At 40.1% G+C, this 25,761-nt stretch overlaps 1 protein-coding gene and 2 long non-coding RNA genes across 3 annotated transcripts; 2 read left to right on the top strand and 1 right to left on the bottom strand.

The window, feature by feature from the left end:
* Window positions 1-441: 441 nt before the first annotated feature.
* LOC129719082 (uncharacterized) lies at window positions 442-1,487 on the top strand. The gene is made up of 2 exons (XR_008727125.1): window positions 442-941; window positions 997-1,487. It is a non-coding gene; the product is annotated as an uncharacterized LOC129719082 (long non-coding RNA).
* On the bottom strand, window positions 1,401-2,331 carry LOC129719081 (uncharacterized). Its single transcript, XR_008727124.1, has 2 exons — window positions 1,990-2,331; window positions 1,401-1,930 (listed from the first exon to the last, which is right to left on the bottom strand). It is a non-coding gene; the product is annotated as an uncharacterized LOC129719081 (long non-coding RNA).
* Window positions 2,332-3,433: 1,102 nt separating this feature from the next.
* Window positions 3,434-8,090, top strand: LOC129719083 (uncharacterized). Its single transcript, XM_055670472.1, has 7 exons — window positions 3,434-3,824; window positions 4,891-5,032; window positions 5,165-5,326; window positions 5,394-5,539; window positions 5,609-6,668; window positions 7,307-7,676; window positions 7,742-8,090. Exons 1-7 carry the CDS (start codon window positions 3,631-3,633, stop codon window positions 7,858-7,860), a joined length of 2,193 nt encoding a protein of 730 aa, XP_055526447.1. The 5' UTR covers window positions 3,434-3,630; the 3' UTR covers window positions 7,861-8,090.
* Window positions 8,091-25,761: the final 17,671 nt, after the last annotated feature.

Raw genomic sequence — 25,761 nt, forward strand, 5'->3', positions numbered from 1 at the left:
GCAAAACGGACCAAGAAAGAAATGAAAGTGGGTCTAAAGGCATTGAAAGCGGACCTAAAACGAAAACTTACCATTTCTGGGAAAAGCTGCAATCCAAAATCTAGGTACATGACAACTCAGAGATGAAGAAGATAGGAGAACTCGGATATGACCAGCTCTTCAAAATTCGTCCTTTCATCGACGCAGTGAGAGCCAATTTTCTAGCCTAGAAAATTCCTTTCTCCATAAAAAATAAATCATCAAATAGTCAGTCAGTCAAGTTTTTTTCGGAAACTACGTTGTTTCCATTATTTCCTATAGTATTTGAATAAATCTAGCGTGAGTTTTCAAATAGGCGTATGTCGCAAAAGTAAACAAATCGAGCTAATGTTCGCATGATTTAGCAAATTTTATTTCACTTGGTGTAAATTGATCATTTGTACCAAAACATATTAATTTATACTTTAAAATTCAAAACAACGCAAACGTCCTATGTCATCTTTTCTCAGTGTGTTCGCATTTGTTCTATACACCCTTTTCTCGGTAAATCGACGCATCTGTCAAAACAAAATAACATCGCGCACACTGCAGATAGGATCGTAGTAAACCGACGTATGTAACAACAATTTAGCAGAAAAAATGTTCTGCAGATAGGTCGTGTTCGTTTTTCGTATACCAGTGTGTTTCATGTTTTCTTTAAAGAGATATAATCGAGCTTGAAACGTGAACCATTGAACCATTTTGTTACGATGGATTCCAGTTGTTGGCATGTTTTGCTACTACGTTGAACTGCAGGCCTCCATTGGGAGGAAGCTTACTATTGAACACAAGTTGATGAAAACTGGGCACTCCCATATGGAGGTTGACACTGTTCATGCGGCGATTGAGAGAGCGAAACGAAGGACGACGGCTAATATTGAAATACCGCATGACTGGGCTTTATTTATTTCTGCGATTACACGGTCTGTACCATTCGAAGTAATTGAACTGCAGCAAAAACACTTCCTTACTTTTAAGCTTCTTTGTGACCGGTACTCTATGCCAAAAAAGACACCGGAAGGAGAAATGGTGAGATTTAAAGACATCATGGTGTTTAGGTACAGCACTGACGCTCCAGGGAAAGTTTCTTACAAATACGACCCAGGGCAAGACTTTTTCGAAACTGTTCATCTTTTACAGCAAACGGCGAAGGTCGGGAATATTACGTTGCATCCCCTGAACACTGAGCCACTGACTTTACCGGATTCCAAACTCAACGACCTTCGGGGTCTTCTGCCATATATATGCAAGCAAGATTATTATAAGACATTCCTGAAAAAATTGGTTCCTACCAAGAGGGGACGTAAAGCTAAGTCAATTAAAGAAGATAATTTCGAAGACGATATGGATGCAGAAGTAGCAGAAGAAGAAATGCCACTAGATTGATTTGCTTACTTTTTTTTCCACTACTTTTTGTTTATTGTTCCATGTTTATTTAAATGTAAAAATAAACTTTTACACAAAAGCTACATTATTCTACAATATTTTTCTTCATGTAGTCCTTCAGGAATGGGGTGAACTGTTTCTCGTCGCCTAATCCAGTCTGTACCAGGCGATGACTCAGCATGATGTCGACACTGGATTCGGTGAAATTTTCGGTGCAGGGGAATTTGCGCCATCCACCTGGACACCTCCAAGGGTGCGCGACACACGCTTCCCGTTAATTCTGTACATCACATCGTCAACCAGCATCAGCTTGTATGTGTTCGAGAGTATCTCATCTCCGATGAAAATATCCTTCCAGATTTTCATTACAGAATGGAAAGAAATATACAGCTAGAATAATAAACACTACGCTACGTCCACTAGAAGATCTCGCCGGGAAATTCGAGAGAGAGCTAAGCATTGCTTTTTTTGTGCTACCGAATAACATTCGATCGGTGCTTCAATACGAGTGCTGGTTGTCTAATTCCTAGAAAAATATATCACAGTTCTTGTATCATTCAGAAAAAATGGTAAGAATCAACTTACTTTCAATGCTTTTCCATCCAAACTTGATGGTTATCAAACCGACTCTCTGAAATAAACTGATTAATACTGGTGTATCCGATTTGACGTAAAATAAAAACAATTAGCTCGAGCGACGAATAGTATAGGGCGTATGTAAACAAAGAACTGCCACAACGACGAATCATTAGGGTGTATGTAAAAATTACACGACAAAACGGCGTAAAACATTTTTTTTATCAAATTCGCTAGGAAAATGACAAAAAAACAGTATGTTGAAACATACAATAAAAACATATTTTTTTCACTTAACTCTTGCTAAAATCAAACCCGATCATAGAGCAAACAATTTTAAATAGCATTTATTCATACAAATAGAAATTTGTTACTCCATTTTCTCAGATTCTTGCTGATGTTACATACGTCTATTTGAAAACTCACGCTTGAAATACTTCAAAAAGTATCAGAAAAAAAAATTATTCGTGTTTTTAAAAAAGTCCCTGCTGTGCTCATAGGTGCTCTGGAGCACCATTTCGAAATTCGCTTTTTTCTTCAAAATACAATATTTTACAGTCATTTCAACTACCCTGCAAAGTATTTTGTCTAAATTGACCCGGAAAGTATTTTTAAATCATAAAAAAACCTCGTGAGCGGGAGAGGGTTAAGAGTTGTTCCACTTTTTACGAAAATGCGTCAAATGTTACTCATTTTAGAGTTATTATTTACGAGCGTGTGGATGATACTTTACGTTAGTAACACTAGCACCACTAGCACCATCTGCTGTCGTGTTCGCGCTGCGTCATGTATTTTGACATCAGCGCCAGCGTTACTGCATGTGTCAAACGTGGAACTACAAATAATGTATGAGCACAGACTAACAGACGTAACACTGGAACCTAGCTCCATCGCCGCAAAAAAACGTTCATTTCAAATTTTCAGTCGAATTACAGTCATCGCGCGAAATCGTCGTCTGGGGCGCTGTCATGCAATCTCATACATATTTTGTAGTTTCCCATTTGACACAGGCAGTAACGCTGGCGTTGATGTCGAAATACTTGACGCAGCGCGAACATGACAGCAGATGGTGCTAGTGTTACTAACGTAAAGTACTGGAATCATCCAAACGATGATTTTCTTGAAAATTTGTTCGACGTGTTTTGTCTGTTAGTCTGTGGTATAATCTAAAATTAGCCTAGAAGTCATATGGGACTTTTATGCTTTAATGGGCAGTATAGTTGTCTCAAATGAAAGTGTAGTTATTTTGACAAAAAATAAAAGAATATTAGATTTGACTACCAGAGCGCTGTCAATCCAAAAACGATATTATTTTTTGTGTATGCTATCTTTAAAAACAACATTTTCATAGCAGCGCTAACTATACGTCAAATGAAACATTAGATTTCAAATATGGATTCATTGAAATAACACCTCTGGCAGCTCTGGTCTTGCATTTTTTGTTAGCCGCCCATCCTTCAGAGCTGAGCTGAGCCGGTTTGCTTTCGATTGCATGTGTTTTTAGCGTTGTTGAGTGTTGAAAAGTTTTAAAACAGTGTAATCTCGTGTGATTTTATCAGCATCAAAAATCGTCTACAATATTTCAATCGCACACAGCAGAAACTATTCCATAAATCGTATACAAAGTTTCTGTTTTCCGAATTCGTCACCATGCCTCGTAATGATTTTGGAAAAATGTCGGCCGAGCAGCGCATCCAGCCAGGACGGGTTATGATTGTGCTTACGGATCCACTGATTATGGATGATGTTGTGGTGCAGATAGCGAAGCAATACGGTATCGTGAAGAGTCTGCACCGGCCGGGCAATAATCCGCATCTAATTTTTCTGCAATATGAGAATTCCGAGTGAGTACATGGTACTTTTTTTGCAGCAGTAAGCAATATTTTGGCTCTAGTGATGGAAACTTCCAGTTGCATGATAAAATTTAACTACAGAACGTGGAACAGAAATAGCAGTCAATTGACGTATTTATTTAATTCCAAAAATGTAAAATAACGTCTTAAGGTATCGGTCTGCAGGTTTAGTAAAAGAAGAAATTGGTGTCGGCTATCTGAATATATTTGCGTCGCAAAGCATTGTATGTATGACGGTAGCGAACCAGCTTGCGGCTTAAAACCAGCTTTATAAAGAAATAGAAAAAAAAACATGTATGCATGTAATCAGCGGCTAATATCGGTTCCACAATGGTGTTAATACAGGTAGAGAGAATCCCCATGAAAATATTATTTCATTTTCGCTTGTTTTCCGTCGGTCTAGTTTCGCCGCTGTTCTTATCATCGATGCCCGCGGAATGTATTGAAATTTATAACCTCACTTTTTTACAGATAGTGGTATAGTTTTGTTCACGTTTATCGTGGAAATGTTGCCCAATTCATAATTGTTCTTAGTGAATTGGCATTAAAGGCGTTTTGGTTGTAATTGAAATATATTCTACTAAAATTAAGAACAAAACTGCTAATTTCGAAAGGTAAATCCAGTATTTTCAAAGCTTTTGGCGAAGGAAATGTACGACTAGATTTTTGTGCATTGGTTAACATGATTCCGCAAGATTCACGAACCATGCACTGTGGTGGTGCCGCTATAATCTGATCCAATTCTGATTCATCGTTTCATAAAAACAGTTTATCTAATAGTGATATTCAGAAAGATTAGAACTACCAAAGTTATTTAGAGTCAAGAACACAGCAAACGTAAAAAAATGAACAATAGAAAAAAAAAATAGAAAAAAAGTAAATACTATGTTGTTGGTGAAGAGACAAAATCGTCTCAAAAATTGAGTCATAGTCATTTACATGTTTATTATTTTTCCAGTAAACTAGTAAACAGTCGTTTTAGCTCATCTGCGATAATTGTAAGAAATCAAGTTTTCTCAATAGGAAGTCTAATAACAGGTTTTCGTTTTCGCTGCAGTTTTCGCATGGATGTGATTGAAAAGCTGCGAAACTATCCAATATTTCGGGCCGTTGATCCTGCCCTAAGGTCGGAAAGATTTCTCAATGACAACTCTAACGATAATAACCAGGCTAATCAACCTAGAAGCAATACCGGCGGTGTAAGTTATATTCTTCCGTTTAATCAATATGTACTAGATTCGACAAGCAGTAAGATCCCTTTATCAATAGTTTCGATTGTACGTTAATCAACACTAATTTGGTTCTACGCTGTTTTTCATTTAAAAATACAGAAATCTAAGGGAAATCGAACAAACCATCAAAACAAGCAAAAGGGTGGCGGAAATGCTAACGCTAATGGTGATAATTACAGTAACGGTAATCATTACAGTGGAGGTAATGACACCTCGTTTCAACAAATGGATAGAGAGTGTTCACCACAAAAACAAGTAGGGGTAAGTGGTGGTATTTTCAATCAAAAAGTATCCACATTTTGAGCAAACACTTGTTTTTGGACTACAGGACATTCACGAATTTCAACCAGAAATTCCACTGGGTTGCTGGTTCTGCACGAGAATGCCGAGTTTCGAATGTCAGTGTGGTGCTTATTATTGCGATACTAGCTGTCAGCGATCGGATTGGGCGAAACATAAAGCGATTTGCATGCCGTGAGTATTCATGAATGATAACATACAAGTTATATAATGCTAACTATGCCTTCAAACTAATTCTCAAAGCCGCCTGGTGCCAATATCCTATTCCAATAAACGCATGCTTATGGAAGCAACCGCTTCTAAGCAGAATTCGTCTCTGTCCGGCTCCACCCAATCCCCAACAATACAGGATAACAGCTCGTTAGACAATAATAATAAGCGTAGCGTACAGAATGCGTCGAAGAAGAATCATCCTAATAATATGGGTAATAAAAATCAGAATAAACCACAATTACGGAATGGCAACGATGATGATCTCGATGGTAATGGTAGCCGCCAGCAGCAGTCTCGTCAAGAGACTAAGAGCTCTCCGGAAGATGCCAACAAGGTGAATCAACTGAGTGTCAAACTGCAACGACTTAAGTTGGCTAAGTCAGGCAATAAGGATCGTATTCTACTTCCGGGTTTGTTTCCTCGCGTCGGTAGTCGAGTTAAAATTTCTGCGTCTCTTTCCGCTGGAGTAATCTACATTTACCATAACAACGCCGGCAATGGAGAATCGAGTGATTATCATAAATTAGGAAATAAAATTTACAATGCAACGAAAGATGCGCAATCTTTGAAGCAGGCTCCACGTGTTGACGATGTGATTTTTGCGCCTTTCATGGGTGGGTTCTATCGTGCAAAGGTACTCCGCGCAAAAGAAGATGAACTGGATATTCAGTATGTTGATTTTGGCAACACAGGTGTGATTTCTTGGAAAGTAGCCAAAGAAATCGCTGATGAAGATCTGAAGTGGGCTAAATACCTGACATTCCCAGTCAAACTGGAGGGTATTGAAATGTTCAGTAAAGATCAGAAACAAGTTCTGGACAATTACGAGGAATCAGTTGAGTTTGAATTGGTTAAAACAACTGACGTGCGCGATTCCGAAATACAAGAGGTTGTACTAAAGCAACCAAAAGAGACCAGGACGCTAAACATACAGCTATTAGAATTGAAGGAAAATCTACTTCGCGAAAAGAAACAACAGGAGGAACAAAAAGAGCGCGAGCAAGCCGAAAAGGTTTGCAGTGAAAAGCAACCGAAGGATGTGTCCCCCAAGATACCAAACCCAAGCAATTACACTCCTGTTTTATTTGATGTAAGTATCACGAATCGAAACGTCTTGCTTGAAGACCTGGATACAATCAGCAGAAAGATTGAAAATATCTATGACAGTGACGAGGAAATGTTGTAATTGTGTATTGCTGTGTTGTCTGTATATGGAAACTAACCACCTCTAATAAACTAATAAATGCAATAACTGAAGTTATGTTCAAATAAAATTGTGTTGAGTAGCATTGCTACTGTGTACGTACAAAACCCTATGAAAAATTAAAACCCCTGAAAAATAACAAATACTAACAACTATTTCGGTCCTTAACTTTTTTTTCTACAATGTCTGGATGAAATCTGAAAAACGGTCTAATTCATCGTGGGATTGCAATATAAGTTTGAATGTGTTGACCGATAATTTTCAAATTTATTGACATGAAAAAATAATCTTATTACGAACTAGAAAACAACTCAACAAAGGTTTCTAGAAATGGTATTTTAAAATTTTGTTAGTAACCAGTTTGTTTGAATTTGATTGACTATTAAGTTTTGTGTTTAAAAGAATAGTTAATTTGACGATTCTGGCATGCCGGAACAAGTTTGGAAATTAAAATTTAAAATGAATATGCACATTTTTGGTATATTTTATAGTTATCGGTAATTTTTTGATAATTTTATTCACAGGAATCGATAGAGACTAAACAGCTCCCCCTGGATTGCAAGCAGCGAGTGATGATTATCGACGCCAGCGAACTGTTGGACACGCGAATTATCTCGGTCATCGGGTGCGAATATATCCAACAGTATGCAACGGTACTGCAGAACTGCTTACAGCTGGGACCACTCGATCCAAACTCGTATCAACCCATGCTGGAGGGAGAAGTGTGTCTTGTTCTGCACGAGGCCGACTGGAGCCGGGCACTGTACGACATATCGGAAGATAACTTTATGCTTCTGGATGTTGGTATTATTGCCAACATTCCGACGGCCAACGTCCGACGGTTTCCAACTGGTCTGAGCAAAACCGTCTACAATAACGAGGTCATCGTTGAGAGTAAGTGTTTTTAATTGAAAGCATATTAATAGTTGTGTGAAAAATTTGAACCTGTTGTTTTTTAGATATGGCTGTCTTGGAAAAAATGATAGGTGATGGCAAACCGGATAGTATACATGGTAAGGTAGTAGAAGCTTGGGTCTCCAACTCAGAAGACGGTGTCTGCGTGCGGATCGTTCCTTGATTTGGATAGGTATTTTATCTGATGTCTGAATAATTTTCGCCTGGGCGATGAAATTTTAAGAGTGCAAGGTAACAAAACGCGACAATTTATTTTATCATTTCACAGGACTTTTTCTGTACTATTTTTATTGTGTCAAGAGAACCTTTGAATTTGAAAACCGTGTGTAATTTAAAGTGCTATTTGTGTATATTTTGGAGCTTTTCATATAAATCAACAAATATCTACAACCACATTGTACATTGTACATATTCTGCTTTGTCAAGGACGAGATGATCTGTGCTTTTTCGGTTATTTTTCAAAGGGCAAAGCAAGATTTAATTTCCTTAGCTAACACATTCTGTTAAACTTTCTCGAAAGGGAAAATTGAATAAAGGAACGTTTTGGCAGGTTGTTCTTTTAACATTCAAGCACAGACTAACAGACGTAACACTGCAACCGAGCTCCATCGCCACAGAAAACGTTCATTTCAAATTTTCAATCGAATAACAGTCGTCGCGCGAAAACGTCGTCTGGGGCGCTGTCATGCAATCTCATACATACATTTGTAGTTCCCCATTTGACACATGCAGTAACGCAGGCGCTGATGTCGAAATAAATGACGCAGCGCGAACACGACAGCAGATGGTGCTAGTGTTACTAACGTAAAGTACTGGAATCATCCAAACGATGATTTTATTGAAAATTTATTCGACATGTTATGTCTGTTAGTCTGTGATTCAAGGTTATCCACTGATATGATTCCAACCAACTAACATGCTGCCGGAATGTCTTTTTTAGAAACCTTCAAAACTGTAGTCCATTTTGAATGGCCCTAATATCTTTCCAACAAAAAAAAAAAAAAAAAACACCGCCTCAAGGTCATCTATAGAAACCTTCAGAACTATTGTTCACTTTGAATAACACTGAATGCTGTCTTTTTAAAAAAGCACGAGTAACCACAACAAGGATAATGACAAAAGTGTCGTGTTTAATTGAATGTGATGAACTTCTGATAGGGTGCTTTTGACTTCGGGGTTTTGCCGTACTTCGGCGTTGAATGCACCTCGATGTTTCTCTTACTCCATTTTAATTTTTGATCGATTTACTGGTGTATTTTCGGTCAGGTTTGTTTTAGCTAAATCACTTGATGAAAAAAAAAACGAGTTTTAGTTGGCTTCTTGCGTCTGGTTGTGGGCGGCATATCCAGGCTAGACGTTAGGAGCTTGAAAGCTTCACCGTTGTCGTTGATTCAGAATTAATGTATTCCACCTCTCCGCAAAATACCATCTTGTCCATCTTACTGTCTTTCTTCTTCCTAGGAAGAAAAACCACAGACTGCTTTTGGCTCCTGGTGTGTTTTGTCGGATGGTTTCTGGCCGAATAGTCTAAGCGCATGTTGAAATTTATCGTAGTTCCCTCTGAGGGTTTCCAGCCTGTTTTCTTATATGCCTCCTCCTTGTAGGCTTGGACAACTTCTTCATACTTTTTTTCCATTGCCGGAATTTTTTATCCAAAACATTTCTCCATGTCAAGTTTGAGTGTTTCTACATGGGATATGCTCCCTTCGTTCATCTGCTTAAATTTTGCGTCCGAGTACGAGGTTTTATTTTCGTTTTACACTATTTTTCTGGCTTCCCAGAAGTTAATATTCTTATCCACATTCATTTTGACGAAAGCTACCTTTTTTTTTAAATGCCGGGTACCCTTTGAAAAAATCCATGAGTGACACCACAGTTCACACATTTTTCTGGATTTTCACAGTTCTCATGAGGGGTCATCCACATACCACGTGGACAGCTTGGGGGGAGGGGGGGGGGGTTTGTGTGATGTCCACGGTCCTTACAAAAAAAAAAAAAGAATTTATATGGGCATTTGTTCACGGGGGGGAGAGGGGTGGGGGGGTCAAAAACGTTAAAAATCTGTCCACGTGGTATGTGGATGGCCCCTGATGAGAATTCACATTTGCTACTGTTACAGTTTTCGCCGATATACCCATGCTTTTGAGGCAGAAGAATAACCTCAGCGGGTCTTGCTTCTAGCACTGTGTAACCAAGCTTAACTTCTTTGGGCTGTGTCGAGCCATTGACAGTGGGAACAGAAGTTCTCGTAGGGTTTTAAAACATATAGCGGCGAAACAGATAGCACTGCGGGCTTTCTCCACACTCGTGACTCGATGACGTATCACTTTAACCGTCGCGACCAGTTGGGTGATATGACACTTATCACTTACTTAATTGAAGGTAAACAGAATGAATCAAAACGACTGTACTCAAAATATTGGAAGTTCATTAAATGTTACTTCTAAATCAGTGAGATTTATTAGATGTTTTCTGTTCGAGTGTTACGGTCTTCATACAAAATTCTTGAGATCTTTATGGGCCATAAGGTCTTTATCTTCATCATTACCGGACTGTGATACTTATTATCGAGCTCTGAACTTAAACTAAGATTTATTCAATTCATTTAAGCTAGGGAAACTTACTCTATGTTTGATTCTACACAACATTTGTAAATTTTATATATGGCAGGGACTGTCATGAGTTTCCAAGCGGAGTTTACCAATTACGCGCAAAGTGTATAGAGGTATTCGCCGCTCCAAGCTTAACTGTCCCATATTCTGTGCAAACCTTATGGACGCTGGGACAGTTATGCTTGGAGCGGCAGTATTGGTGAACCTTAAAACGTACGCCCCTTTCGTACGCGCTTCATAAATAACTTCGGTTCTAAAAAATCTGCATTTTTGTAGATTAAGCTTCAAATTATGATTTCCTAATCTTTGAAATATTTGCTCTAGATTCTTTGAATGATGGTCAATCGAGCATCCAACTACGACTATGTCGTCAATACACACAAACGCACACTCAGGTGTCAATCCTGCTAAAGCGATATTCATCACTCGCTGAAAGCTGTTTAGACTGATGTTCAACCCTTGGGGGAAGAAAATACTGTATATTTTCTAGCTTCCTCCACTGCAGGTATTTGGTGAAAACCAGCCATAACGTCAAGAGTGGTAAAGTGCTTTGCTTTACCTAACTGGTCTTAAATTGAATCTTTACGTAGCAATGGAAATTTATTTGCCAGTATTTTCCTATTCAATTGTCGATTGTTATTTTTTCGATTTTTTCGGTACTAATAGGATAGGAGAACTAAAATTGGATGTCGATTGCTCAATTATGTCATTTGATATCAATTTATCAATTTGATTTTTGATCTCCTCCGATTGAGAATTGATCTGTTTATAATTAGGTATCTAAACCTGCGATTCATTTTGTAAATTTATTTATTATTGTTTTTTTTTTGTGGGTGTAATTGAGGTTCTATGATTATTGATAACTGACTGATTTATTGAATAGATTTACTTTGGTATTTATACATCTCGCAACACGCATGCAACATTTAATTCTATGAATAACTTACTTAATTTTAAGTTTATTGCATGGGTAAGCTTGAAGAAGATGTGAACAGGCACGTTGTGTGATAGGTATACTACATCTTTCCCTTTTTCGGTGTAACCATTTTGTTATGTTAATTCAAGAGTTTTTTACAATTTGGGATTTTCTTTGGTTTTTTTGTTTGTGCGGAGCCTACCCATGTAGACTCCGCCAGGACCTGTGATAAATCGAAATAAAACATCAGAGTCCTGTAGGCATGGTCATTCGACCATGCGGAACGCTTGATGAAACAAGATTGAATTTATTAAAATAACTCAACTTAATTCTACCCTATCAAAAGTACCAGAGAGAAACAATTCTATTGTCCGATTCTTCGTCCTGTTTTTGTCTAATCCTATCAAATTTAATCGATTAGTTATTTATTCACAATCTTCTGTCTCGCTCTATTTACTCGCGGACTCACGCTCGTTATTCACTTACTCGATTATTACATACGTTCAGTATTTATTTTTTTAGTTGGCTGTATGGCCGTCATCGTTTCGTTCTCATCGGAATAAGTAGAATTGCTAAGTGCATTGAAAAATGCTTATTAATCATACACGCGCGGCTATTATTTCAGAACCTGTCTGTGAGAACGGAATGTCGCGATTTATTCCTAATTCAAGAAACATGCATGGACAAGAATATTCCTGTCCATGGGAATGTAATGCAAGAATTTATGAGAATCAAAAATGTTTCCCAATTTATTGGAAGGCCTGTTCATTTGTAAACCTCTAAAATTTGATAAATTTGTAGACAGTTGTTGTACTCAAAATTGTTCTGTGTTACAAATTGTTTGTCGTTTGCACTGAAATTTGTTCTGCACTAAAAAGTGTTTATTGTTGGCATTATCGACAATATTTTTGCTGGTGCTACGATTTTTGTGTTATAGTGAAACCAAGTTTTCCAGCGACTTAGATTATTGTGTAAAACCTCAGTTCATATTTTACCAAAGGTCGGTTCCCTCCAGTTTATAATCGATGCAATGATCAGGCACGCATTCTGATCGGTATACTACAGTTTGTTTTGTTATATTTACTGTTTTTGAAAGTTTTGTGTTCTACATAACTATATCAAGAGTATTTGTTTCATATGAAAACTATTTGTAGTCGAGTCAGTTTTATTCTTATCTGAGATACAACAAATATTTCTTGATTCTCTATCCTCTCAGTTTTTCTGATCTCCTGCAGCTTCGTAGCTGCCTCTGGCGATTTCTACTCTCTTTCGTGCCTCCGGGAATGTAAGGTTGGGATTCACGTTCATTCGGACAATGTCCATTGCTTGTTTAAAAATCGGACATTGCCGACTATTTGGGTGATGCGATCCACTATAATTTAAACAACTGAGAACCTCTCCACATTCTTTGACCTGATGGTCAGCAAAGCAGTTAAAGCAGCGCTGTGGACCAGGACGGCATGCTCTGGATGACCAAAGCGTAGTAGTGGGTTTGGGTAGTAAGGTCTTGTAGTAGTAAGTAAAAGAGCGATTTTAACGTGGGATGAATATGTCGGTTTGTTTAAAGTAAGAATCAGAGCCAGTGTGTTGGCTCTTCTTCCGTTCTCATCACGTGTAATTCGTTGCACTTTCTTGACTCTCTGACTGAGCAGAACATTCACGATGTCCTCCTCTTCCATATCTATAAGATCGAAACAAGATACAACACAGCGACTGATCTTCAGACTTGAATGAAGTTGGATAATGATGATCTATTTTGTTCTATTCTTGGGGCTGTGTTGCAGCTGGCTGTAGTACGATATTATTCATCACGTCGGTTGTAATTTTCACGCCTGTACTGATGATCATTGTGTAATTCTACCAGTTAACACGAGTAGCAATTGAGTATCATCACTTATTCAGAGGCAGCACAGATGGTCATTGTCTAATTCTTCCAGTTAGCACGAGTAGTAATTGAGTATCATCACTTATTCACAACAGCACAGATGGCCTAATTCTAATCTAATTTTTCCAGTTGGTTCGTGTAGTAACTACTTAGTTTAGTTTTTCATTTTAATTTATTGTTTTTTTTTTTTTACATTTGCTGTATCACTGTTCTGTTGGTCGCTTGCGCTGCCCTTTTATAATCTTTATTAGTTTATTAGTTGTTTGATTGTTATAGCCACCATTTGCACTGTGACTATTGCTAATCTAATGTTTAGCTTCTACGCATGCTGTTCATGCGCGGAAGTATGTGCTTCTTGGTTTTCCACGATGGTGATAGTTTGGTCATCCACCGTTTTTGCTGTATTTTCACGAGATGGGTGATTTCCCATTGTTTTTCAACACTTGAAAACTTTTTGGACTCGTTCCTAACACTTTGCACATTTGATTTAGGATTCGTTCCTATTATTTTGCACTTTAGATTTCAGATCAGTTTGCTTAGATTTCAGATCAGTTTGCTTAGATTTCAGATCAGTTATTTTGCACTTCAGATTTTAGATCAGTTTGTTACTCTTCACTGTTAACTTGTCACAGGTCGCCATGATCTATTTTGTTCCATTCTTGGAGCTGTGATACAAAAGTGAGTCTTGCAGCATGTCAAGTTCAGGACTAATTTTTATTGAGTTGATTTGAAATAAAGAAACTTATATTCTACACAACTTATACTCTATACAAAGTTTATAATTCACATACAACGTTAGGTTGCCTGAGTTTACCAATCACGCGCAACACGCATAGCCCTTTTCGAATGCGCGTCACGACAACAGCGCGAAGACGGTCGCCGTATAACAAAACAAAAAATTTTATTTACATTCTTGGTGTCTTTAGTTTTTAAACTCACATTTCTTCCGTTCCTATTCTAAATAAATCTAAATACAGTTTGGTTCCTTACCATTCCAGAGTGAAGTTGTATTCAGAAGTGTTTTCTTCCCTCACTGGCGTTTCTATCCTGAAATGAAATTCACAAAAAAAAACAAGGGTAAAGTTCGAGTTAGTCTTCGAGCTTTGTGATAGTTTGAGGCAGACGAGTAACCATTTTGCGAAGCAGTTCATACCGTCTTCTTTCTTTCAACTGAAGAGACGTTAAAAGGATTATCTATATTATGTGAATGGATGAACAAAATTCTTGTTTGATCCAGTGTCCACTCATGTTCCTAAAGATGTATCAGAGAGAAAGCACGGTAACGTGGAACCCTAGAAAATTCAAGTCTGTTTCTTCTTTTTCAGGCTCTTCATTTCGTTGACCCTTCAGCATTCCGGTGTATCTTTCTAATGTATGGAATGACCCTAGGTTATATTTTTCGTTCTCTGAAGTAATCGGAACGTTTGTCGATTACATCTTGGGTTTAAACTCCTCGTATTTATCGGTCTGTTGTCATAGATAACATTGGTTGTTCGTATATGAGTGTCCACTTCTATTTTTTTACAGCTTAAATAGATTGAGATCCAGGCTTTTTGGCACTATGTCGGAGCTTTATATGTTGGGTTTTAACCACATCAATTGCACCAACTAAAGTGTCAGTATACCACAGGTTCAACACTGAGTCACTATATTGCTAAAGGCTAATCTAAACATGCAAAAAAATGTCTCCAGCCTACAGCTTGAGCTCCTGCTGGGATCACCTCCGTAATAGCTTTTGTACCATAACGTCTATTGTATTCATCCAATTGGTGCTACAGGAAAATTTAAGTTCTCTGTTGTCTTTTAAGAACCTCACATCATGGATGTTTTCACTGTCTTCACAAGTGCAAACATTATTCCTGGGCACCTCCCATGCATTCTGGGAACTAGAGGATGAATCATTTAGTTTCCCTGCTGTCCAGGGGAAACCATGCTAGTCATCGACTCTGCCTTAATCATATCTAACATGCTAGTCCGAGCCCTAGATAAATCCTCATTCAGGACCTCATAGGTCCAATCCAGTGGTATGCCTCCTGTGGCGTACTTCGCAAAAGCATGGAAGACACGTTTCTCAGCTGCTCGAGACTGTCCAAGGAATTGCTTAAACTTTTTGGCAGTTCTGTTTACGGATATTAGCATTTGTGACCCCCTGAGTCCCAACTATCACGCATACTGCAGCAACATCAGCTCTAGCATTGAATAGAAACTGGCCTCCTTTTTTTGCACTTGTGTTTATAACATTTATGATGTCTGCTTGTGTCCAGTTGCGTAGGACTGGTTCTTTCACCAATTTGGCAATTGCTTCCCGAGGGAAGATTGCTCCAGCTAATGGTGTAAGAACTATATGGCCTTCATTTGTACATAAGTTCACAAACTTTCTCATTATGTACAATGCCAAAATAGAGGCTTGTTCAATCGTCAGTATCAGCAGTCCATTAGTACACACTGGTTGGGTTCCTGGTGGAGTGGAGTTTTTGAACGTGCTGATCTGGAATGTCCCGACTGATATTTTGCTAGTTCCGTCAGCAGTGCATTCGTTTAGCGCATTAACCAGTGTATTGCCTGCCTCTTGTCCATCTTTGGGAAAGGAAGTTTTTAATGGTGGTTATGGCATCGTCAGTGACAGGATAATAGCAACGCAGTAGCCATTGCTTGTCCTGGCCTGCACTACTCTTGATCTTTCTTATTTTCGGGCCAATTCGGTACAACATCAGGTGCATTAAATCTATGGCCACATAGGCACCTTCCCAAGACAATTCTGCCAGGATGCTGGGTATGATTTTTGCTGCGCTGTATACCAATTGTTGGACATTCAGTGTAGAGCCACCTAATTTGGGAGCCAGATCCTTAGCCACCACTGCAATTAGACAGATGTCACAGTCCATGTAGCTGCCTGCCAACTTTGCTACCTCTTTATTCTGAAGGTCCAGCTGTGTCTGCAGATGCTTCTTGTGAGTTGCATTTAGCTGAGATGCAAGGGTAGGCGCGGCATACATCGTTTTGGACTCTGCTCGATTTCCAGATGACATTGTGAAAAGTGTGGATTGTGTATTCTAGATCAAATTCCAATTCCCTGGCTATTTGGCTTAGCTTACTGATGTATTTGTCATTGTCATTAAGGTCAACTGTGAACGCAGGATCATTTTTTATAAATGCAATGATAAAAGCAACCTGTTTATTTCATCATAGAAAACCTCCAGCGTTCTTCCTCTCTGAACAGTTTGAAACAATAAACTGTCCAAAATGCCCAAATCATGCTTCTCATCATAGCAAGTCTATAAAGGTTTCTTTAATGCATTCCAATTGTTCTAGCACGTTCAACATCTTTCATAAGATGGTTTGCTTCTAGAAACCCAAAGCAGAGTCGTTTTGGAGTAACAATTTTTCTCCTTGCTTCAGTGTTCATTTTTTTGAGTGTCTCACATTCATAGAATTTGTGATCCTTTTCGCAAAAAGGACATTTCTTGTAATTTTTTTTTCGGTTATCTTTGTAACTGTTCACCCTTGATTTTCTTCCAGAGTTATCAACCGAAGGATTAAACATTCTCTGAATTTTGGCGAGTGGTTCTATCTATTCATTTAGTATTTTTAAATCTGGGCAATGTATGTTTTCCTTGTTCAATTTTTCAGCCCATTCTATCTGAATATTATAGGGTAGCTTAGCTTCTTTATGATAGTATCAACCAAACGAGGGTCGTTCAGTTAATTACGTTTGTTGTACTCACAAGATTATCCAGTGCATCTGCTATTTCCACTAATGCACTTTTATGCTCCTTACGAATTCTCATTAGATCGTAGATAAGTTCGTTGTAAATCGACTCTGGTCGACCGTGTGTTTCTTCTAATCGTTCAATTATTTTTTTGACATTTTCTGGGTCGATCAAAGGTTGACTTACTGTTTTCGCGGCATTTCCACGCAGAACCTTCGGCAGCCGGTTTAAATTCTCAAGGTTAGTAAAAACTTCTGCTTTAGTTGTTTCTTCGATCGTTTTCTTGAATTTTGGCCAATCCTTTGGCGCGTCATCAAAGGTAAATTGTCCAGTCTTCATTTTGATTGGGTTTTGGGTTCGGGTTTTACTTGGAACTGCTTCATGGAGCTATGGAGCGAGAGCCTCCATAGTTTTCTGGTGAATACGCAACAATTCTTCCGTTGTTGTTGTTCTTTTCGACAAGGATGTTCTTTTACTTTTCGCTTGGGCCTCTAATTTCTTCAGTTTTTCTTCCATACTTTGCTGGCTTTCTGCTATCTCATGGTATTTTTTGGCATATCCAGTAATCTTCACTTTTCGGCGAGTTCTTCAGTCCCACACCGTGTGGAACCAACGATCACATTCGTCGGATTCGGTGCACATTCGACAGTGTCCATTCGGGCTGCCCACAAATTTAACCATTTTCTTAATGTTCTCTGTTAGGTTTTTTATTTTCCTAAGTGTCCGTCACACTACTGATACAGCGCACGATTGAGTTCATTGAGTTCGAGTTCACTTGCTCCTCTCTGTAACCACCACATGTTATTCGCGTTACGCGGCCTCCTCTGGCGAAGGTACGGGTTAACGAGGCCTTGTTAACCAAACGAAAGTTATATGCGCGAGCGGAACCAATAGTCAAGACTTATTGCCTTACTACAGTGAAGGCCTATGCGGCTGGAAGGGGCAAATAGGTTGCGTTCTAAGAAGATTACTGTATATTAACAATTCAGTTGTCCTTATATACCAAATTTGTGCTTTAATCAATGTATGATACAGTCTTTAAAAAAATCGTTCTACCAGTGTGTTACTCCACGCTATCTGCGGGAACATTTGACTGTAATTTTACCATTTATTTATATACAGGTCGTTAGCGCTGCTTGCGCCAGTTATGCATTTTAATTTTATCACGACGATAAATTTTTACATTAAAGCATTGCGTGCTTAATTGCGGTGGTACATGTTGCATAAAATTTACTCTTATCTAAATTCAGTTGTTAACCCGTAAAGACCCGGGACGGAACTTTTTTTTTCAAAATGCTCGTTCTCAGCACTGGAACGGCCGATTTGGAAAAACTTGAACTTTTATTCAAGGGGAATAGCTGCTCTAAGTTTTGGTAAAGGTGCCACCCCTCTGGACCCCTCCCCGTTTTTGTGAGACGCAAATATGTCTGTGTTTTTTTTCTAATTTTTCAAACAGATTGAGCAAACACTGGTAATTTTCATACGTATCAATTGCTCAATGTATCAAATCATGTCAGGTGGATGAAAAATGGTATGTAAGAGTGAATTTTGGAGTTTTCAAATTATTTCAGTAAAAAATCACAAAACTACGTATTTTCATAAAAAATCAAATGAGAAAATCGTTCTTCAAATTTTGAGCTCTACATTTTTGAAGTAAGGTGTCCTGAATCAATACGCGATGAAATATTCATTTTAGCATGCAAATATTTTGAGAAACACGAGTTCAAATTCACCAAAGTACGTATTTTCATGGAAACCTGATTTTCTCAGTCTCCCACAGTTGGTTTCAACTTGGCTCTTCAATTTTCAAGCTTTATATTTCTAGAGTAACGTCTTCTGAATCCAAAGATGCTGAAAGATTTATTCTAGCATGCACAGATTTAGAGAAAAACGAGTTTGTATTCACTAAAGTACGAGTTCTTATAAAAACTTGATTTTCTCTAAATCTGTGCATGCTAGAATAAATCTTTCAGCATCTTTGGATTCAGAAGACGTTACTCTAAAAATATAGAGCTTGGAAATTGAAGAGCTAAGTTGAAACCTACCGTGGAAGACTGAGAAAATTAGGTTTTCATGAAAATACGTACTTTGGTGAATTTAAACTGGTTTTTCTCAAAATGTTTGCATGCTAAAATAAATATTTAATCCCGTACGGATTCAGGAGACCTTACCGTAAAAATGTGGACTTCAAATTTGAAGAACGGTGTTGTTGTTTGAATTTTTATAGAAATACGTAGTTTTGTGATTTTGTACTGAAATAATTTGAAAACTCCAAAATTCACTCTTACATACCATTTTTCATCCACCTGACATGATTTGATACATGGAGCAATTGATACGTATGAAAATCACCAGTGTTTGCTCAATCTGTTTGAAAAATTAGAAAAAAACACAGACATATTTGCGTCTCACAAAAACGGGGAGGGGTCCAGAGGGGTGGCACCTTCACCAAAACTTAGAGCAACTATTCCCCTTGAATAAAAGTCTAAGTTTTCCCAAATCGGCCGTTCCAGTGCTGAGAACGAGCATTTTCAAAAAATAAGCTCCGTCCCGGGTCTTTACGGGTTAAGCTGATATGCCTTCTTTATCAGCGCATCCCCTACTCTTACCCAGTTTTTTTTTTTTTTTTTTGTAAAAAAGTATTGTTTATTGTTTCAAAAAAAAAAAAAAATTATTTACATATTATACAAATGCACATCTTATGTAAAACTCAAGTTCGCCAACATCGATCCTACCGTTAACTTCATTAACGTAGGTGATGTATATTATGAAGAGTTTCAATATCTGTTTACGTTTTATTAGGCGTATATTTTCCAAGGCAGGCCGCATTAGATCGTCGAAAGAGAGTCGCCGCCACCCACCAAGTATTGATGATATCTGTTGTTGCACCCACGCCCATGCGTGTGCTACACGAGCGCAGCCACTGAATTTATGCTCCAGCGATTCAACCGTCGCATTACAGTAAAGACAGTTCTCACCATCAGCTCGTTGGATGATTCGCATTAACCGTCTGTGCTCCGTCTTCTCGTTTACGAACAGGTAGAGGTTGCTACGCAGGTTTGACGACATCTGTTTGTTCGCTATGTTGGTCCATATTCGTCTCCAATTTTCACCTGGATATTTTCGCTCAACACGGGGCGTTTCAGTCCGTTCGAGGAACAGACGGTGTATCTGGTCACTCGAGGGATTTGCTCGAACAAGTGGGGGAAGAAGGGGAATTTGCTGTGAAATAAACTTGAGGCATGGGAGGTCTGTGGGGGGAGGGATGTTCTGGTTCAGTAGGGATTGATAGAAGGGAAGGGAGCCACTCGCCTGCATGTGCCGATTTAACAGCAGCGCTCTGCACTTTATCGAAGGTAGTTGGAGCTTCAACCCTCCGGATTCTATGTCACGCGCAAGCTGCTCCATTGGGACGCGCGCCGGTAGTCCACGCCACAAGAAGGACCCCATAGATGCAATTATTCTTGACGTGTGAACGCAGTAAGGTGGAAGAATAGATGCCACATACCAAATCTTGGACGTCGCAAAAATATTCAGCAGTATTACTCTCTGCTGAAGGTTTAGGCTCCTCAGCGTAAGCAGCCACAAATGCTGGGCAAATTTTGACACGAGCACGTCCCAGTTTATTTTAACCATTGCCCGAATTGAATTGGTGAAAAATACGCCGAGTATTTTAATCGTCTCAGCGGTTTGTAGCCATTGAGCATTCAGTGGATTTCCATCAACCAGCCCGACGTCTATTGCGATAGTTTTTTGTCTGTTGAGTTTTGCTCCGGCTGCTCGCTCGAAGCGGTCGAAGAGTTCATTGATGGTTTCAATCGCACACATGCTGGTGACTACCACAGATATATTGTCTGCATAGGCTACCACGAGATCGGGGGCGACCTGTTGCTCCAGCTGCTTGAGGAAAGGGTGTAGGTATATGACAATTGGTAGCATGGACATCGGGTCTCCCTGCCGAACCGAACGTTCGATGGGGAAACGTTGCGAAAGATGCCCGTTCACTAGCAGCCGAGAGAAGGATTGTTCGGCAAGACGTTCTAGTAGGCCGACGAAGGCTGGGTTTATTCCCAGCTGCAGCATGGTTTCGTAGAGGAAAGGATAAGACACCCGATCAAAGGCATGATCGAGATCATAGCTTATCAGCTTCCCTTTTCGCTTTGTCGCTTTTAGCTCTGCAATGCGATCTTTCAGAGAAAGAGTGGCTTCAAAGATTGAGTGCCCGTCGTTTGCACACTTCTGTGCGTCACTCAACACACGGTGCGTTTTTACCACGAGCTCGAGACGTGCTTTCAATATTCTCCCGAGAATTTTAAAGTCCGCGTTCAGGAGACTGATTGGACGATATCCTCGTGCAGTGTTCGCCGTTCCTCTCTTTCGGACTAGCACGATAACCCCGTCAGCAAAATCGGCTGGTATTTCCGAAGTTAGGGCCTCGTTCAAAACGAGGTTTAGCTCTCGATGGATGACATCAAATGTTCGTTGGTAGACTTCAACGGGTAGCCCGTCGCTTCCCGCTGCTTTCCTTTTCGCCGACGTACGTAAAGCTGCCAGTATTCCAGCTGTTGTTATCTCTGCCATGCACGTTTCATTCGTTCGGTCGTTTTCAGGGATGACTCTCAGGAATTAGAAATAGGTCCGCGCTGCTATGTTTTCGTCTGTCGCTGTGTATAGTTGCCTAAAATACTCAAGCAGGTGGTTTTCGATGGCTGCGGAGGTGGTTAAAGATTCGCTGTCTTCACCAATCAACTCGGTGATGGTGGTTTTTTTACGCCGTCTTTCGCCCAGCTGGAACATGCTGATATTTTCCCCTGCTATATAGGTGTCGTTAATGCGCATGAAATGTTGAGAGAAACTTCGCTGATGGGCTAGCATCTGTGCCTTTATTCGGTTTATTGTTGCAAGCATCGCTGGATTTTGAAAATATCCATCGTATGCATGTTGTAGCTGCGTGTATAGGCGTTGGTATTCATAATAATAAACACTGTACGCCTCACGAGATTTACCTCGAAAAAAGGATAGGATTTTTGGCTTCGCACATGACATCCACCAGGTGAGCCAGTTGGGGAACCTTCTCCTCTGTCGGGTTACGTACTGCCACGAGATTTCGAATTCCGCGACATTGTCTGCCGTTAGAAGATGGGGATGCAGTGACCAGTAGCCGCGACCAGGCTCACGACCGAGGCTAGGGAGGCACATTCGACTGGTTAAAGCTTTGTGGTTCGTGAATGAGCAAACATGCGTGGCTGCGTTTCGTAGCTGCGCGCAGAGCCCTTCACTTACGTAAATGCGGTCGAGTGTTGGGGTACAGCTTCACCCAAACATCGTTTAAACGTAGCTGCTGTAAAGTAGAGTGCAGGACAGGGCTATTGTTGTGGCCCGATGAGTCGCACGGCCGCACAACCCAATTAAAATCACCAGCGAGAAGTATGTGGTCGGTATTGTGACGGAGATAGGCAATCCTATCGTTGAAAAAACGTTCGCGTTCGGCGCGCATTGCTGAGCCCGATAGTGCGTAGACGTTAGCCAACGTTGTGTTACCAATCCGAAGAGCGATTATTCGGCCATCTAGGCTTTTTTCGACATGGGAAAAACGGATATACTCTTTCAAAGCTATTGCTGTCCCTCTCCTTGACTGGTCAACGTTTGCGATGACGTTGTATCCAGGGATGAGGAGCTGCTCGGATTCCACTTCTTGAAGAAAGACGATGTCCAGTTCCATCGTCCTGCAAAACGTGCGGAGCGCGTTGAGTTTTGTGTCGTTGGAAATTGCGTTTGTGTTGATGGTGGCAACGTTATAGCTAGTATACTGATCCATTTTTATAAGCTCAGCTCCTGCTCTTCGTCACCGCCGTTGTCGCTATTGTTTTTGCCATCGACGTCATCTTTGTCGTCGATATCGTCTCGTCGCTTTAAGTTTTTTCGTTTTCTCCCTGTCTTGCTGTTTGCCGATACTGATGAGGCATCTGCCTCGTTACCATCTGATTTGGCGCCAGCCTGTCTGCTGTACATTTCACAGCTGGTGGAAGGTTGTTGACCGGAGGTAGAGCGCAACGACCTGCTATTCGGTGGTTGACTCGATCCTGATATGGGGATTATTGGGGCAGGAAGCGAGGGAAAATGTTTCTGCGATTGCGTGTCGAGCGTACGTGCTGAGTGTTGTTGTTGCTGCAATTCCTTCTTCTTCTTCGCTGGAGGGCGACTCGCATGCGACGAAGTTAAACTCGGCAGCACTGGTTTTGTACCTTGCAGCCTTGGTGCTGGTTTGGCTGTTGGCTGCTTCGTCGCATCGGCATATGATTTCTGCACCAAAAGTTTTCTATTTTGAACGCAGGACGCGCCGATATGGACGAACTCCCTGCAGTGACGGCATGTTTGACGTTGGCCGAAGAAGAACAGATAAGTCCACTCCCCATCCACGAAAACCCACGACTCAATATTGCGTTTCACTACCATTTTCGCAATCCGTACCCCAGTCGAGATTCCTGGAAATTCGAACTGCGAGTCGGCGCCGCACATCTGCTCACGAACAGAAATAACGTCACCGTATGCGGTTAGGTAGTCCGTGATGGCCTCGTCCGATACGGCCTCAGACAAATCGAACAACTTCACCTCCACTGACCCGTCCTCCATCGTTATGCGTAGCGGGATCTTCTTTCCATCTTCCTCTGTCACTTGGTGTTTCCCATCGTTTTCTTCGCACACTTTCTGTGCCAGCGCCAAGTTGACCACCTTCACGAAGGCACATCCGAGAGTACGACTACACTGGATTTTCGTCACTTTCCCCGGCTTGAACCCCAGTACAGTTTTTACGAAGCTTTGCACTTACACATAATCTGGTTTCTTTGGCAATGCCGCATAATCTATACGAAAAGTATTCTCGCGGCGCAACATCGCAGAGTCGCAGTACGCAGAAGCACACAGTGGCTCGGCAATGAACACTCGCGGCAAAAAGAAAACTAGCTTTAGATCGACTTCCTTAACAGCTTAGCGAAAACACGTCTGCTCGGCTCGGAAGTTGAGCAAGAAAACATTGATTTCCCGCACCCATCTATCATTTCATTTTCAATACAATATAATCCGCAGTCTCTGCAAGTCATTTTGCTTACTTATTTCCCTCTAATGCCATCACATAAATAGTCAATGAGTCCATAATGCCAGTCAAGGAATTGACCGGAGTTCATAATGCCAGCCAAGGAATTGACCGGTGATATTACAATCATTGTACCCATGGAATGACACAATTCCATGGGATACATGTATATTTTGGTTGATTGTTGACATATTTTTAAATATAGGCCTCTGCTTGCGTCAGTTTACTTGCGTCTCCCGAAAAAAATCTCGAATCACTTTTATGAGACCCAGAATCTTCAATAACTGTTGGATCTGCTGGAGAACCGTCGTTATTTTGGTATATGAGAATTGGATCCTTAAAATCCAACTCTGTGGGTATGATTCGCGCATTCTCAAAAAGTTTTTCGACCGCGTCGAATCCAGATGTTTCTTCCAGTCGTCCCAGAGAAACTGCCTGTTCCTTTTGGTTCTGTTCTGGTCCACTGAGGGGCCTCATTTTACGTCTGCTACCGTGGTAAAACTATCGTGGTAAAACTTATTCAAAACTAATCCCAATGGTCTCGCTGCTAGAACTGACTGTAGCTGCTCGTGCGATAATCGATGTCTATCCATCGGAATGTTACGGGTGTCGATCAGTTCAGATTTGCTATTGCAGTGGATAAATGAGTAAAGATTAGATGTTAACCATTTAAATCAACGTCCAGGTGTTCGGAATAGGTGTTGACTCTCATAAGTGTGTAATCCAAGAGACTAATATCCTATTTTACCTTATGAAACAAAACACAGCCTCATTCCTTGAAGTGCTGATCAACGCCAATACCTGTCTTCGTTGTTGTGGCATCGTCGTCGTCGCCGCGTGGAGCTGAGTTTGCATTCTTTACTGAGTTGGTTAGTGCACGTTGCACTGATGTTCGTTAGCCAGGGAAGCTAATGAATCCGATAGGTGCTGGCTGCTGCTGTCGGTGCAACCGGTCAAATCGACGTTCGAGGCTGGCTGGGGCCGAGGAGCGGGTGGTAGTTTGAAAATATTTTGAAGAACGTCTTAGTAGAATGATCAAGAAATTAAAAAAAAAAAGAATTATAAGATTAAACTCTACTAGAAATCGTTCGTAATTAATGTTCTGTGGGTTGATGTAAGCTCACCAATTCTCCGATTATATTGAATATTTTGTAGTGATTGTCTTGGGTTCTCGTTATCGCGGAGTACGTTTTGTTCCGTTGTTAAACATGAGCTTTGTAATATTTTTTTTATTATATCCCTTTTAACTATTATGGCCATTCAGGTCTTCATGTTATTTTACAAAGTTTAATGAGAGAGGTCGTTCAATGGGGGGAACTCTGCCGTTCAGTTTTCATTGCATTTGCAATTTTCTAGGTTTTTTCTTCCGGTGTACACGGTAAGAACACACTCACTTGAGGTGTTGAATGACGATGCACATTTTTCTAAAGGGCACTGGTCATTAATTCTTGTGCACTTGCCAAGAGTTGATAATCTTTGTTTTCAAATGGAGAAAAAGTAAAAAAAAGGTTATGCTATTATAAAATCTAAAAGCCAGACATGAACAAAAAAAAAACATAAGTTTGAAATGGACTCGTAGTACTTTTATTATGATTTTTTCACCTATTTTCCGTCCGCCCAGATTTGCCAATATTGTACCAACCACCGATGGGAGGCGGCTCCACTCAGGATCCAAAAAATCTTGTATTCATTGTGTTTTTTTTTTCAACTATTATTCGTGTAAAAGTTCAACTTCTCTACTGAGATATACTTAAATCAGAAGGGGGATCGAATCTTCCCAGTTTATCTTACGACAAGCCGCATCTGCATTCGTAAGTACACTCTTGAACACTTGAGCTGCCGACACTA

Source organism: Wyeomyia smithii, chromosome 1 (genome assembly GCF_029784165.1).
Source record: "Wyeomyia smithii strain HCP4-BCI-WySm-NY-G18 chromosome 1, ASM2978416v1, whole genome shotgun sequence".
Classification (NCBI taxonomy): domain Eukaryota; kingdom Metazoa; phylum Arthropoda; class Insecta; order Diptera; family Culicidae; genus Wyeomyia; species Wyeomyia smithii.